The sequence below is a fragment of the Cucurbita pepo genome, chromosome 20, assembly GCF_057944985.1.
Source record: "Cucurbita pepo subsp. pepo isolate OVF chromosome 20, ASM5794498v1, whole genome shotgun sequence".
Classification (NCBI taxonomy): Eukaryota; Viridiplantae; Streptophyta; class Magnoliopsida; order Cucurbitales; family Cucurbitaceae; genus Cucurbita; species Cucurbita pepo.
In genome coordinates this window covers 1,186,403-1,201,065 of record NC_141817.1, presented here as the reverse complement: position 1 = coordinate 1,201,065, position 14,663 = coordinate 1,186,403, and the positions used below count along the sequence as shown (strand labels likewise).

The 14,663-nt window shown below is 39.1% G+C and overlaps 2 protein-coding genes and 1 long non-coding RNA gene across 4 annotated transcripts; 2 read left to right on the top strand and 1 right to left on the bottom strand.

Annotated features, from left to right (window-relative positions):
* Nucleotides 1-615: 615 nt before the first annotated feature.
* On the top strand, nt 616-3,877 carry LOC111783046 (uncharacterized). Of its 2 annotated transcripts, XM_023663922.2 has the most exons (3): nt 616-1,415; nt 3,142-3,359; nt 3,417-3,877. In XM_023663922.2, exons 1-3 carry the CDS (start codon nt 817-819, stop codon nt 3,584-3,586), a joined length of 987 nt encoding a protein of 328 aa, XP_023519690.2. In that variant the 5' UTR covers nt 616-816; the 3' UTR covers nt 3,587-3,877. The 2 variants fall into 2 exon arrangements, with proteins under 2 accessions (XP_023519690.2, XP_023519689.2); XM_023663921.2 differs by having other exon boundaries at nt 620-1,415; nt 3,142-3,877.
* On the bottom strand, nt 2,427-4,694 carry LOC147786356 (uncharacterized). Its single transcript, XR_015414695.1, has 2 exons — nt 4,531-4,694; nt 2,427-2,672 (listed from the first exon to the last, which is right to left on the bottom strand). It is a non-coding gene; the product is annotated as an uncharacterized LOC147786356 (long non-coding RNA).
* Nucleotides 4,695-8,344: 3,650 nt separating this feature from the next.
* LOC111783311 (ATPase 11, plasma membrane-type) lies at nt 8,345-13,603 on the top strand. Its single transcript, XM_087120616.1, has 22 exons — nt 8,345-8,526; nt 8,616-8,681; nt 8,761-8,880; nt 8,979-9,077; nt 9,168-9,305; nt 9,407-9,541; nt 9,616-9,795; nt 9,873-10,079; nt 10,171-10,290; nt 10,374-10,493; nt 10,586-10,708; nt 10,800-10,904; nt 11,105-11,249; nt 11,361-11,525; nt 11,614-11,852; nt 11,940-11,972; nt 12,075-12,156; nt 12,272-12,432; nt 12,546-12,731; nt 12,818-13,000; nt 13,085-13,263; nt 13,343-13,603. Exons 2-22 carry the CDS (start codon nt 8,628-8,630, stop codon nt 13,437-13,439), a joined length of 2,871 nt encoding a protein of 956 aa, XP_086976742.1. The 5' UTR covers nt 8,345-8,526; nt 8,616-8,627; the 3' UTR covers nt 13,440-13,603.
* The last annotated feature ends 1,060 nt before the right edge of the window (nt 13,604-14,663 follow it).

Here is a 14,663-nt window from a genome sequence, read left to right as displayed (position 1 = left end):
ATAATATTGCTTTCTTTGAAATTATTTTCAACGTATTTTCTTGCATACAATTTTTTAAAACATTTCTTTCAAGCATGGTTCAAGCTTCGAGCACACGTCGACGTTGTTTGCTGTCGCAAGAGTACAATTGTGACAAGTTTCGATGCATGCCTACCGACAGAAACTTATGCATATCTCGATCAATTTGCAATCATATATTATATTGAAATTTTCATTGATTTATCTTTTGGTAAAGTTATTTAGAAAATCAATAATTATAGGTAAAACGTGTTTTTCAAACAGTAGTAACTATATACCATATATAATAACATTGACGTGACGTGAGAATATTTCTATAAAAAAAAAACGAAAAAGAAATTCCTTAAAATCTTTGTGTTTCACAATTTTATATTTGAAAATAAATGTTTTTAATAATTAATTGATCTTAATTGATTTCTTTTGATTAAAATAAATCAAAATATAATGCGAATCATTTTCCATTTTTGTTGTGGATTGTCAAATAAAGAGTGGGAAAAAAAAAATATTAGATTAAATAAACATAATCCGGGTCGGGTTGCCGACACCCGGATTCGGGTGCATGTTAGAATCCGAGTCTATTATGTCGTGGGTCCCACGACACAATATTCCTTTCTTACACGATCTTTTTTTCCAAATAACCGTCAGATTCGGAGCTGGATTCTGTTTTCCGTTACTCATCCAACGGCCACCTTTGCTTCTTCTCAAATTCCCGGCGAGGGAGTTAAAAAGGAAAAAACGAACGGAAGGGAACAAGAGAGAAAGAGAGGCGATTTTGATTTTCTTACAGAGAATCGAGCTATGGGGAAGGATTACTATAATATACTGAAAGTGAGCCGAAGTGCTAGCGATGAAGATTTGAAGAGAGCTTACAAGAGATTAGCGTTGTTTTGGCATCCAGACAAGAACCCTGCGAATAAGCACGAAGCTGAGGCCAAATTCAAGCAAATTTCGGAGGCTTATGATGTTCTTAGCGATCCTCAGAAGCGTCAGATCTATGACCTTTACGGCGAAGAAACCCTCAAGTCCGGCAAGATTCCGCCGCCTACGCCCCAAGCCACGTCCTCCTCCACGTATTTTCCGGTTTACCAGCATTTTCAACGGCAGCATCCCAATACTTCCACGTTTAAGTTTAAACCTAGGAACGCGGAGGATATTTACGCGGAGTTTTTCGGATCGGAGGGCGGTGGTGGTAGCGGTAGCAATGTCGATGGGGGAGGGAAGAGCAGAGGGGATAGGGATGCGTTTTCTAGATTTCCGAATGGGGCGGAGAATGGGAGTGGTGCTCAGGGGAGGAAGGCTGCTGCAGTTGAGCATGCGTTGCCTTGCACCTTGGAGGAGCTCTATAAAGGCGCCACAAAGAAGATGAGGATTTCGAGGAATGTGTATGATGTCTCTGGGTATGTGACTTTTCGTTTCCCTCTTTCAAATTTCAATTGAATGTTGAATTGTTTTGGTTCTTATGCAAGATAATTAAGTTTGCATGTTTTATTATATTTGGTTCTTCATTGGTCACTGAGCTGTTTGGATTAGGACCTATGTTTTTACGATGGCCCCTTCTCCATTTCCTTCTCCTTTTCCCTGTTCAAGGAATTCTATTACGAAGAAGATTGAAGAATTTGTGAGTGAGTGAGATTGAATCGCATGTCAATCATTCGTGCTTGCATTACGGCTCATCTGAGCTTAGAACGATAAAGAATGTCTGCTTCTGATTGTCCTTTGGCCCTCTTCTCGTTCTGTTAAATTACGTGATTTAGCGTAGCTCAATTCTTGGTAGACCGACGGACCTTGTGCATTGATTTACTGGTTACCAAGAAGAAGCATTTTCGTTCCGCTCCTTGCTGAGCACTTCGATTAAAAGAATTGGTCGGTTTCATGATATTCTTTTTACCCCCATCAAGAAGCTCTTGCTTGGTTTTAACTGCTATTTTTTAATACATACATTGCTGCATAACTCTCGAGCCTAATAGATTTCGTGTAATAGCCCAAACCCACCGCTAGCAGATATTGTCCTCTTTGAGTTTTTCCTTCTGGATTTCCCCTCGAGGTTTTAAAACGCGTCTATTAGAGAGAGGTTTCTACACTTGTATAAAGAACGCTTCGGTTCTCCTCCCCAACCGATATGGGATCTTACAGTAACAATGTTATACGAAGTTATTGTTGCTTGCACCTCTCTTTGAGGCCAGACACAAATTTTTTAGACTCATGGCTTAGGATCATAGCCTCTTGTGAAGAAGCTTGTGCCTCATTAAGATAAGAACACGTTGAGGCTTGGAGGTTTTGAGTCCTATTACCTGATATAACGGTTAGAAAATAATATTAATCTATTGCCTACTCTTACACGAAGGAGTAAAATTGTGCTAAAGAAAAATTTTTAAGGAATAAACCAATACTAGTGTTGAGAATTATCCTTCAGAGTCTTCACTTAAGGAACTAATCGTGTTTTTTTTCTCTCTATTGCTTTCATATATTTAGTATGTCTAACAATTCTTGATTATACATTTATACATTTTTTTTATAAGATACTTGATTATACATAGCATGGTTTTTCTAGAAAATTAAATTAAGAAGGCTTATGCCATGCCTCTTCAGAAAAAAGAAAGTTTCCAGGCTGCATTTAGATGACATCCAGTAGATGACCCGATTCCCTAGCAAGGCTGATATTGGGCATAAAAGATATCAGCTGTTTTTTATGATAAAGTTTCTAGTTTTAACATATAACACGGATATGATTTCGAATTTACGAACCATTTATTTGGCCATGTCTATATTCAGTCTAAGGCACAGGCAGGCATTGTAATGAGTGTGGAGTATAGGTATAAGTTATGGACCAATTTCGGGTATTGCTTTTGTCTTGGTGGCCTTGCCATTGTCTCACATACGTGCTTCAGGAAGGGGTATCGATTGACATATCCCTTCTGCGATAGCCTGGTTTAGATATATCATTGTTTTCCTTCATATCCATTCTAATGTAGTTAATTTGAAACTCAGATGGTTATGAATCTGATTAAAACCAATAATTGGATGTGATATTTTTTTTTATTAATGTGATTTTTTTCATCCTGATGTGAAAGAATTTGCCTTCAGGTTCATATCTGATCTGACGTTGATCAATTCTTTTTGCAGCAAGTTCCGGACAGTTGAAGAGATATTGACAATTGATATAAAACCAGGGTGGAAGAAGGGGACAAAGATCACTTTTCCTCAGAAGGGAAATCAGGAGCCTGGCATCATTCCAGCAGATCTTATATTTGTAGTGGATGAGAAACCACATGGTATATACCGGAGGGATGGGAATGATCTAGTGGTGAACCATGAACTAACGCTGCTGGAATCACTCACAGGTAAAACTCTTGAATTTACCTCTCTGGATGGAAGGACTCTCATTATCCCTATAACAGATATTGTCAAACTTGGTGATGAGATGGTTTTGGCAAATGAAGGAATGCCAATCTCAAAGGAACCTGGGAAGAAGGGGAACTTGAGAATCAAATTTGATGTCAAGTATCCTTCAAGGCTTACAACAGAACAGAAGTCTGATCTGATAAGAGTTCTTGGTGTAGTTTCATAGCATAACACTCACTTGAGAAAAAGAGTTGCCCATATTAACACATAGATAGCATATTATTCCCTGTAAATATAAACTCTGCATGATCTTGAAGAATGTGAAATGTTGGTAAATCTTTTCTTTGTTTTGGGTTGGGGTCATTTGCTTACAAATGAAAATTTTGGCAACTGGCCAGGCATAGGCATAGAGGAGGCATTAGATCAGTATAATCTATGGGGTATATCAACTGCGATGACTTTTGACAGAGTTAGTGTTTTCCTTTCCCTCTTCAGTGTTGATTTTTTGGGGGAAATTTGTTCTTACTTACCCTATACTTAGTAATTTATCTTTGTGTGAGAGGGTTGATTTCATGGTTGTCATAGGGGCATTGTTTTTCCTTTTCCTTTTGGATTTGGATACTACTCTGATATTGGATCTGGGCATTGTTCGGTTGTTCTATTCTTTTAGAGTTATTAAATTAAAAGGGTATCCATGAATGCCATGTTTTGGTCAGGTCAGGTCAGATCAGGGCATTAAATTTTCTCTATGGTTTTGGAGGGATTAAAAAAACATCCATGAATGGCATGTTTTGGTCCCCAATTTGAGGGCCACTCCCTGCATAAAAGCTCTTCTTTATTAGGCATCCACATAAAAATGCTCTCATTCTGAAATGTCGAAGAATGAGGTTGAGAGGTGAAATCTTAAGACATTACCATCTTTGGATACTTTGTAAGATACAAATGTACTAGATCGTATGTTCTTGGACTTTAATATCACTTTGTGAGCCTAAGTGAGCCAACTCATTCTTATAATATAAAGAAAACCCTGAACACATTTCCAAGATAGAGCCTTAGCCTTTATCTTCTTAGGTTAGACGAAGTCTAGGTTTGGTTGGTTTTCTGGATGAGTTTCATGCATTGTATGAAAGAAATGACATTATGGGTAGAACAAGAAAAGGCAGTCAAAACCTGAACTGCAGCTTCTTCCCACTTCATAATGTTTCTCCTCTAACCAAACCAGTGAATATTGCTCCAAAAAAGAGCTGTTATGCTTCTTCTTCTTCTTCTTCTTCCTCTTCCTCTTTCTCTCTCTCTGTTATGGGTTGGGAACATGGGCTGTGATATACTGTTTCATAAATGGAAGGGCTTAGGCTGTTGCAGGCTGCAGGGCACTTGAAAGGGGGAAAAAAGAAAGACATTGCTTTGAAAACAGCACATGTGAGTTGCCCACCCCCAGCCTAGCCATGATCTCTACACATCCAAATCTCTCTCTCTCTCTAACTTTCTCTCTCCAAAACCTTTGAAAGCTACCTCTCAATAATGGGATAAGGGCTTGTCATCCACAGGTTGAACAAAGCCTAACCCCACCAACTATTGATGATTGGATCAATGAAAGATGTATGCAGTTACTGTTCGGAATAACTTTTTAAATGCTTAATAACACTTAGAAATCATTTCAAACGGGTTCTTAATCATCGTTTCTAAGTCAAAAGCTCTTGAAAATTAGTTGACTTATTAGATACTAGACTTACAATATTATATATGTTGCATTTCATTGATTGATTATAAACAAAATGATTGATAGAAAGACGGTTTCCGGTTGTATTTCTTTTTGGTGAATGAATCTCAAGAACCTCAATCATTTTCTTCTGTGTCATATTCATTAGAAAACCTTAGAAACAAAAGCGGGTAAATTCGAACTATATTCCTATGCAGAACTGAAAATTCGAACATCAAACGTGTTTCGATATCAAAATGGCATGTTAAGCAGAAAAAGTGGTGTGAAAGTTGATGAATTAGGAAGGAAAAAGGAAGAGAAGTGGTGGGCATATGAGTGCTACGGCATAGTACAAACGTGCATGTGGGATTGGCGAAGAAATAAAGGCATGGGGGGCTGTCTTTTTGGCCTTTTTGGTTGTCAATAATATTCATACACCAAAAAACAAACCAACATACATAATCAACTTATGATTCTCCCTCAACTTTCCCCACATGCTCATGCCTCTCCCTTCCCTTCTCTTCTCACCTTTCCTCCCTTTTCTTCACCTTTCTTTTCGTTTCATCTTTATACTTTTTCCAAGTTTTGTTACCGATATGAGTTGTTGTCTGTTCCTTTCGAAATAATATGCTTTGAGATTTGATCGGAACTCACCCGCATGAGTGGAATTAAATGGTTGTTTACATATAAAATCCTACATTGATTGGAGGAAGAAACGAGTATCAGTAAAGATGCTGGCCCTAAAAGGGGATGGACTGTGACATCCCACATTGGTTGGAGAAGGGAATAAAACATTGTTTATAAGGGTATGGAAACCTCTTTCTAGTCGACACGTTTTAGAAACTTTGAGGGGGAAAACTGCAAGGAATAGCCTAAAGAAAACAATATCTCCTAGTGGTGGGTTTAAGATTAAGTTCCGATAAATTACTTTTGTCCTTCGGATTCTAATGCATTTGCTTGTGGTTGCAAAATTTCACTAATTTTATATCATATTTCTAAATGAGACGATTTTATTTCTTCTTTCTCTCCTCACACCCTCCTCTCGATTGACTCACTAATTCAGTAATCCTCGAGCATTTTTAATTTGTCGGAATTGACGTGTGGACTTCTTTGGTGCAGTCGATGTCGACGGTCGAAGCGATAGTGATAGACAGTTAAAGATTTTTCCAAAATTACTTCCTTTTTAATCTAATATTTTAATAAAAAGAAAAATTAAAGATAGCCTCCAAGAGAAGAAATGAATGTGTATTATTGGAGAAATTAAATAAAATAATAAGACAAGAATATTCTCAACATAATTTTAATTTATACATAAATATTACTCATGTTTCCTAAATTTATTCCAATTTGCTGTCATTTCTTGTAAAATAACATTAAAACAGCCTTTTAAGCTATAAAGCATTGACACTTGCTCAAACCAACTTTCATTTTTAATAAATTTTAATTTTAATTCTAAAATTTTCAATTGTTTTATTTTTTTATTTGCGAGTTAATAAAATTTTCAAAATTCATAAATTAATTAATGTCGTTTCTAAACTTTAGTTTGTAATAATCACTTGTGTTTTAACTCATATAAGACCGATAATAATGGAAGCAATGGACCACAAATCAAACCCTATCTTTATCTCGTAGGCCTACAACGAGAGTCCATCAGTCCATCCCTATGTTTGGGTGTTGGGCGATGGACCACTCTTCGCAATCCTTCAATGTGAATTCTAATACAGTTGTAATTAAAGATGACATGAACTTTGACACTATTGTTCGTAACCCTAACCGAGAAACTTGATGCCTTTAGAGATATCCCAATCTCGAGTGGATCATGTTGAGTTTGCTGAGGCAATAACTGACATCGTCAAAACTTTAAATACGAGCAGATTTACTCATGAAACTTTTTGATATGAAAAGTTCATTGTGCAGATAATCTCCGAACCATTGTTGGTTCAATTCATGCTAAGCATTAAAGCGATGAAATCCAAATATATATATTTTTTATCGAATCCAATAGATACATTACGTCACTATCTTACTTGAAACTATTTTTTTGAGTTCAATATTCCATATTTAAATTGGAATGTGAGAGAAGGAGTTAAAAGCAACGTGGCATCGTGGGCTTCCACCAATCATAATTTTCCAACGTGGCATCTAGTTCACAATAAAATGGGGAAAATTAAAAAATAATTATATTTTATTTTATTGTTCACTTTTTACAATATTTTAAAAAATTAAGTTTTTTATAATTATCTTAATGATAAGATTTAATTATTTTTAGTCACTCTCTTGCTATTTTCACACTAATTATATTTTTTTATTATTTAAAAATTTTATATGACATTTTAAAAATAAAATTATTTTCCCTCTTTTAAATAAAATCAAATATTGAGAGAGAAAAATGTCAAAGTACTATGGCCCACAAGATATAAATGACGACATAAATGCAATTGGTGACAAATATATTATTTATTATTATTATTAATTCGAAATTAGGTGACAAATATATTGAAGAAATGGTATTAACTGGAAGTGATAGGAGCACTCCTTTGTAGCCGTTGCACTGGGAGTGGACATAACAAATTGAAATTTTGGATTGGGACGCGTAAAGCGGTGGATATAGTAATAGTTACGGTCACGTGATCGCTTCCAGGCCCCATTTTTTTTTCATGTATTAAATTATATAAAATATTTATTTATTTATTTATTTTTGGATATTTTATTTTAATTTTAGTTCTTATAAAAATGGTTATTTATTATTATTTGTGAATTAAAATTATAAAAACAATTATTGGTTATGTGTGGTAAGCACTAAGCACAATGTTTTTCACTAAAAATAAAATATTTATATATTTTCAATAAATTGTTTCTAGAAAAAAAAAATTTGATGGGATTTGTGAAAGTTTTTGCAGTCAGCACGTCTTGTTCTTGATTTTTTGTAATTAAAAAAAATTTAATTAATTAGACCGACACGTCGTCCTAAGCCAACTCATGGACTAATCAAATATTAATTTAAATAAATTAAAAACGAAGCATATATTATTAAGATCTCTATAGTTTAGAGGAAAAAAAAAATTTATTCACTACAGTATAAAAGTCGCATCAACTAATTTAGAGAAGGATCATGAGTTTATAATAAATGAATACTGACTTCTGAGAAGCTCACAGTAAAATAGAGTTTAAGATCAAAATGAACAATATCATACTATCGTAGAGAAGTAGTATTCGTTATCGAGATGGGATTTGATAAAAGGCGACTCTTTTTAGAGAATTTGAGTAGTAAATTTAAGCTTTTGGAGGTTTTTGTTTCTGGCGCAGAGACAAAAGGACAGGATCGGACTGTAACTGACTCTCCCACAGCTTCAAAACCAAAACGCTCTTCTTTGTTCGTTTTCTGTGGTTCGTGGGGAGCTTGGCGTTTGTGGGTCGTCCTCATTTTCGCTTCCAATTCATCCAAATCAACTCTTTGGCATTTGGGTGTACGTTTTTTTGTTCAGTTTTGCGCTTACTCTATGAACCCATATTTGGGTTTTTTCTGATGAGCTAGGATTTGAATGTGGTTGGACAGTGAAAGGAAGATATGGGGGAGAAGCCGGAAGTGTTGGAGGCTGTGTTGAAGGAAGCTGTGGATTTGGTAATAGATCTGAGCATTTTAGAGCAATTTTGGTGTTTGGGTTGGCTTCTTCTTCTTCTTCTCATTTGGTTAAGTGCAGGAAAATATACCCATTGATGAGGTTTTTGAGAACCTGAGATGTAGCAAAGAGGGTCTTACCAGTGAGGCTGCTGAGGAAAGGCTGAAGATTTTTGGCCACAACAAGCTCGAGGAAAAGAAGGTAATGCTTCACTTACTATTAGCATTGTGTCTATTGTGTAGTTCAGAGGTTAACTCTGTTCATTTGCTCTGTTTTTTTTTTGTGCTGTTTGGTTTCAGGAAAGCAAAGTTTTGAAGTTTTTGGGGTTTATGTGGAATCCTCTATCATGGGTTATGGAAGCTGCTGCAATTATGGCTATTGCACTTGCAAATGGAGGAGTAAATGCTCAGCTACATGGATTCTTCTTTTTGTTTCTTCACTTCTCCTTTCCTGTTCATTGTTCTGAGTATCCATTTAATTACTTGCAGGGAAAGCCCCCTGACTGGCAAGATTTTGTGGGTATCATTATTTTGCTTATCATCAACTCCACAATCAGTTTTATTGAGGAAAACAATGCAGGAAACGCTGCTGCTGCTCTCATGGCTCGACTTGCTCCCAAAGGCAAGGTATCAGTGATGAATTCTTGTGTGTGCTTCATATTTGCTTGAAACTGTACCTTGTATGCTTAAAGTTTAGTGGAAACTGTACCTTGTGTGTGCTTCATAAGGTTCTTCGAGATGGGAGATGGAGCGAGCAAGATGCTTCTATTTTAGTTCCTGGTGACATAATCAGTGTTAAACTTGGGGACATTATTCCAGCTGATGCTCGTCTTCTGGATGGGGATCCATTAAAAATTGACCAGGTTTGTAACTAATCATGATATCTGGAGATTGTAGCCTGATTCCTCTGTACTAAGTTTGTCTTTGGGCTTTGTAGTCTGCACTTACAGGTGAATCTCTTCCTGTAACGAAAGGTCCCGGTGACGGCGTGTACTCGGGTTCTACTTGCAAGCAAGGAGAGATTGAAGCTGTGGTCATTGCTACTGGTGTCCATACCTTTTTTGGTAAAGCTGCTCATCTTGTTGACACCACGAACCAAGTGGGACACTTCCAAAAGGCAAGAACACGAGTCGTTGTAGTACTTGATTTTCGGTTCATGCGATTTCTTTATTTTAACTGTCGCTCCGTTTGTAGGTCTTGACAGCCATAGGGAATTTCTGCATATGTTCCATTGCTTTGGGAATGGTAATAGAGATCATTGTAATGTACCCAATTCAGGACCGTGAGTATCGTCCTGGAATCGATAATCTCCTTGTGCTACTGATTGGAGGAATTCCCATAGCCATGCCTACTGTTCTATCTGTGACAATGGCTATTGGTTCTCATAGGTTATCCCAACAGGTTGGCTTAGTTATTTTGAATGCTTCCTGTTGAATGTTGTCTGATCAGTGAGTTACGAAATAAACGTTGGGATCATCTATGTCGATTTCAGGGTGCCATCACGAAAAGGATGACGGCTATCGAAGAAATGGCTGGCATGGATGTGCTTTGCAGTGACAAGACAGGAACCCTGACTTTGAACAAGTTAACTGTCGACAAAAATCTCGTTGAGGTTGGCAGAGAGTTGCTTCTTGCTTGTCAATGGGATATCTCTTCATTGTTTGTTTCTAACTTTGTGTCTAATTGTAACTTTAGATTTTCAGTAAAGGGATAGATGCAGACATGGTTGTTCTAATGGCTGCTCGAGCGTCGAGAACTGAGAATCAAGATGCTATAGACACTGCTATTGTTGGGATGCTAGCTGACCCAAAGGAGGTAAGTCATCAATATCCAAATCGCTCTACTCTTTCAAAAACGCTTTCGAAATGTTTAAAATGCTCATTGCTGCATCTTCCTCGCTTCCGAAGGCGCGTGCTGGGATTCAGGAAGTACATTTCCTTCCTTTCAATCCTACTGATAAGCGAACGGCTTTGACTTATATCGACCATGAGGGAAAGATGCACAGAGTCAGTAAAGGTGCTCCAGAACAGGTGAAAAGGCTGCTCTATTTGTACTTGTGCAAATACTGTCTCTGGAGACCAGATTACTAAATATTGTTCCTGTTTTAACTGTCCCTTTTAGATTCTAAATCTTGCACACAACAAGTCAGAGATAGAACGAAAAGTTCATGCAGTGATCGATAAATTTGCTGAACGAGGTCTGCGCTCGCTTGCTGTAGCATACCAGGTTAGTAAGATTTGTTGATCCCTTGGTTATAAGGCCACTGAGATGACCCAAGCCCACCGCTAGCAGATATTGTCCTTGTTGAGCTTTCCCTTTCAGGATTCCCCTCAAGGTTTTTAAAACGCGTCTGCTAGGAAGAGATTTTCACACCCTTATAAAGAATGTTTCGTTCTTGGTTATGACCTCTATTTGATTCATATCAGGAAGTTCCAGAAGGAAGGAAAGAAAGTGCTGGAGGTCCTTGGCAATTCATTGGCCTCTTGCCTTTGTTTGATCCACCAAGGCATGATAGTGCAGAGACAATTCGGAGAGCTTTAAATCTCGGCGTAAATGTGAAAATGATTACCGGTATGTTTCGCGCTCTACCCTGCACGAGTACATCCCTAGTAAAAATGCTCTTCATGTATGGAATGGCACCAATAAGCTCACTGAATTTATGCTTGTTGGTTCCTTTATTAGGAGATCAGCTGGCTATCGGCAAGGAAACAGGACGTCGATTGGGGATGGGAACGAACATGTACCCATCATCTGCTTTGCTAGGACAGGAAAAGGATGAGTCCATTGCTGCTTTACCTGTTGATGACCTTATAGAAAAAGCAGATGGTTTCGCCGGTGTATTCCCAGGTACTTTTCGAATTGTTAGTTTGGGGAACCAAAAGAAACCAGTTTTCGTCCTTGGATACTGTCTCACCATGATATTTTGTTGGTTCAGAGCACAAATACGAGATCGTAAAACGCTTGCAAGCTATGAAACATATCTGTGGAATGACTGGCGACGGAGTGAACGATGCTCCTGCACTTAAAAAAGCAGACATAGGTATAGCTGTTGCAGATGCAACCGATGCAGCTCGAAGTGCTTCTGATATTGTTCTTACTGAGCCCGGTCTCAGTGTTATCATCAGTGCCGTTTTGACCAGTCGAGCAATATTTCAGAGGATGAAGAATTACACGGTAACCCCTGGTTTTTTGCGTTGCATTCTGTGAGATTGTGACGTTCTGATTTGTGTCTGACTCGCTTTTACTTCTCGTTCATGTCAGATTTATGCAGTTTCCATCACAATACGTATCGTGGTACGTTTTTCTTAGAAAATATGTTCTGGCATGTCCTGAATGACAAGTTAATGTTACTTTTATGATCATAACTTCATGAGCTGCTGCTTTTGTTTGTTGCAGCTTGGTTTCATGTTGCTGGCCCTCATCTGGAAATTTGATTTCCCACCATTTATGGTGCTTATTATTGCTATCCTTAACGATGGTTCGTTCGAAACCTCTCTATCTGGAGCATGTTCGGAATAACTTCCGACTGTCTTAAACGTTTAGAAAGTCAATTCAAACAGGCCGTTGATCGGAATAGCATTGTGAATGTGTAGGTACAATCATGACAATATCAAAGGATAGGGTCAAGCCATCTCCTCTCCCAGATAGTTGGAAGCTAGCTGAAATTTTTACTACTGGCATTGTTCTTGGTAGCTACTTGGCAATGATGACGGTTATATTCTTCTGGGCATCGTATAAAACCAACTTTTTCCCTGTAAGACAATCCAATGTCCTTAAAAACCTGCTGTTTTTTTCTAGTTTTCTTGTACTTAGTCACTGCTATTCTTCTGGTTTCTGCTGATCTATCTCGTTTTACGAAAACTTCAGCGAGTCTTCGGGGTACCAACACTTGAAAAAACAGCTCATGATGATTTCCGGAAGCTAGCCTCAGCTATATATCTGCAAGTGAGCACTATCAGTCAAGCACTCATTTTCGTCACGCGATCTCGGAGTTGGTCGTATGTCGAGCGTCCTGGGGTGTTTCTTGTAGTGGCTTTTATTCTTGCTCAACTGGTAAGGCGAGCTTCATTTGAATTGCGTCACGTGTATTTGCTTTGGATGGAAGGAAACACTGAGTTTGGATGTATTGATGAACACAGGTTGCCACTCTGATTGCTGTGTATGCTAATTGGAGTTTTGCTGCCATTGAAGGAATTGGTTGGGGTTGGGCTGGTGTGATTTGGCTTTATAACATCATCTTTTATATTCCTCTTGATCCTATAAAGTTTGCTATTCGATATGCTTTGAGTGGGAAGGCTTGGGATCTCGTGCTTGAGCAAAGGGTATGGATTTGAACGGTTTCGTGTGCATTTAGCATTGGGTAAACCTCATACAATAACTGTATTGACTTGTATTCTTGTGTATAGATTGCTTTCACAAGACAAAAGGATTTCGGAAAGGAACAACGCGAGCTGCAATGGGCTCACGCACAAAGAACGCTGCACGGTTTGCAACCGCCTGATACTAAGATGTTTACGGAGCGAACGCATTTCACAGAACTCAATCACATGGCTGAAGAAGCCAAAAGGAGAGCTGAAATTGCTAGGTATGATGTGCAGATGGTAATGACTTGGTAGTTTTAAGTTATCATTCTTTTAACTGACTGCGAATTCGGATTGATTTAGATTGAGGGAACTCCATACACTGAAGGGTCATGTAGAATCGGTGGTTCGACTGAAGGGTCTCGATATCGAAACGATTCAACAAGCATACACTGTGTGAGGGGATGGATGCCCATTGCCCTATACATACTGTAAAATACTGTCTTTGTAGTTGTATCTTGACTGCTGCCCCATTAACATATGCAATTGGTGTTGTTTTAGCATGTTAGAGGACTCTGTTGTGTCTTTCTTTCTACTGCTGGACTTGGCATAGCCTGTAATGCACCCTCCCACACCCCCAAAAGGAAGTTCTTATGAAATCATCTTCTCCTAATTTCATGGCATTTCTGCAAATGGGGAAAATATCAGCCGAAGCAGAATGTTTCGTTTTTCTCCCAACCGATGTGGGGTTTCACAATCCACCCCCTTCATCCAGCGTCTTTACTGACACTCGTTCTTCTCTCCAATTGATGTGCGATCTCACAAACCATCCCCTTTTAGGGCGCAGTGTCCTCTCTCCAATCGATGTGAGATCTCACAAGCCACCCCCTATCAAGGCCCAGTGTCATCGCTGACACATCGCTCAATGTCCACTCTCTTTGGGGCTCAACGTCCTTATTGGTACAGTGTCCACCCCCCTTCGGGGCCATCGAAGAGAGAAACGAGTGTCAAGCCACCCCCTATCAAGGCCCAGTGTCCTCGTTGGCACATCGCTCAGTGTCCATTCCCTTTGGGGCTCAGCATCATCATTGGCACGCCTCTCGATGTCCACCCTCTTTGGGGCTCAGCGTCCTTGTTGGCACAGTGTCCACCCCCCTTCGGGGCCATTGGAGAGAGGAACGAGTGTCAAACCACCCCCTATCAAGGCCCAGTGTCCTCGCTGGCACATCTCTCAATGTTCACTCCCTTTGGGGTTCAACATCATCGTTGGCACACCTTCCGATGTCCACCCTCTTTGGGGCTCAGTGTCCTTGTTGGCACAGTGTCCACTCCCCTTCGGGGCCATTGGAGAGAGGAACGAGTGTCAAGCCACCCCTATCAAGGCCCAGTGTCCTTGCTGGCACATCGCTCAGTGTCCACTCCCTTTGGAGCTCAGCATCATCGTTGGCACACCTCCCAATGTCCACCCTCTTTGGGGCTCAATGTCCTTGTTGGCATAGTGTCCACCCCCCTCTGGGACCATTGGAGAGAGGAACGAGTGCTAGCGTTCTGGATTCGAAGGAGGGAAGTAGATTGTGAGATCTCACATCGATTGGATAGGGGAATGAGTGCCAACGAGGACACTGGGTCCCGAAGGGAAGGGGTGAATTGTGAGATCTCACATCGATTAGAGAGAGGAACAAGT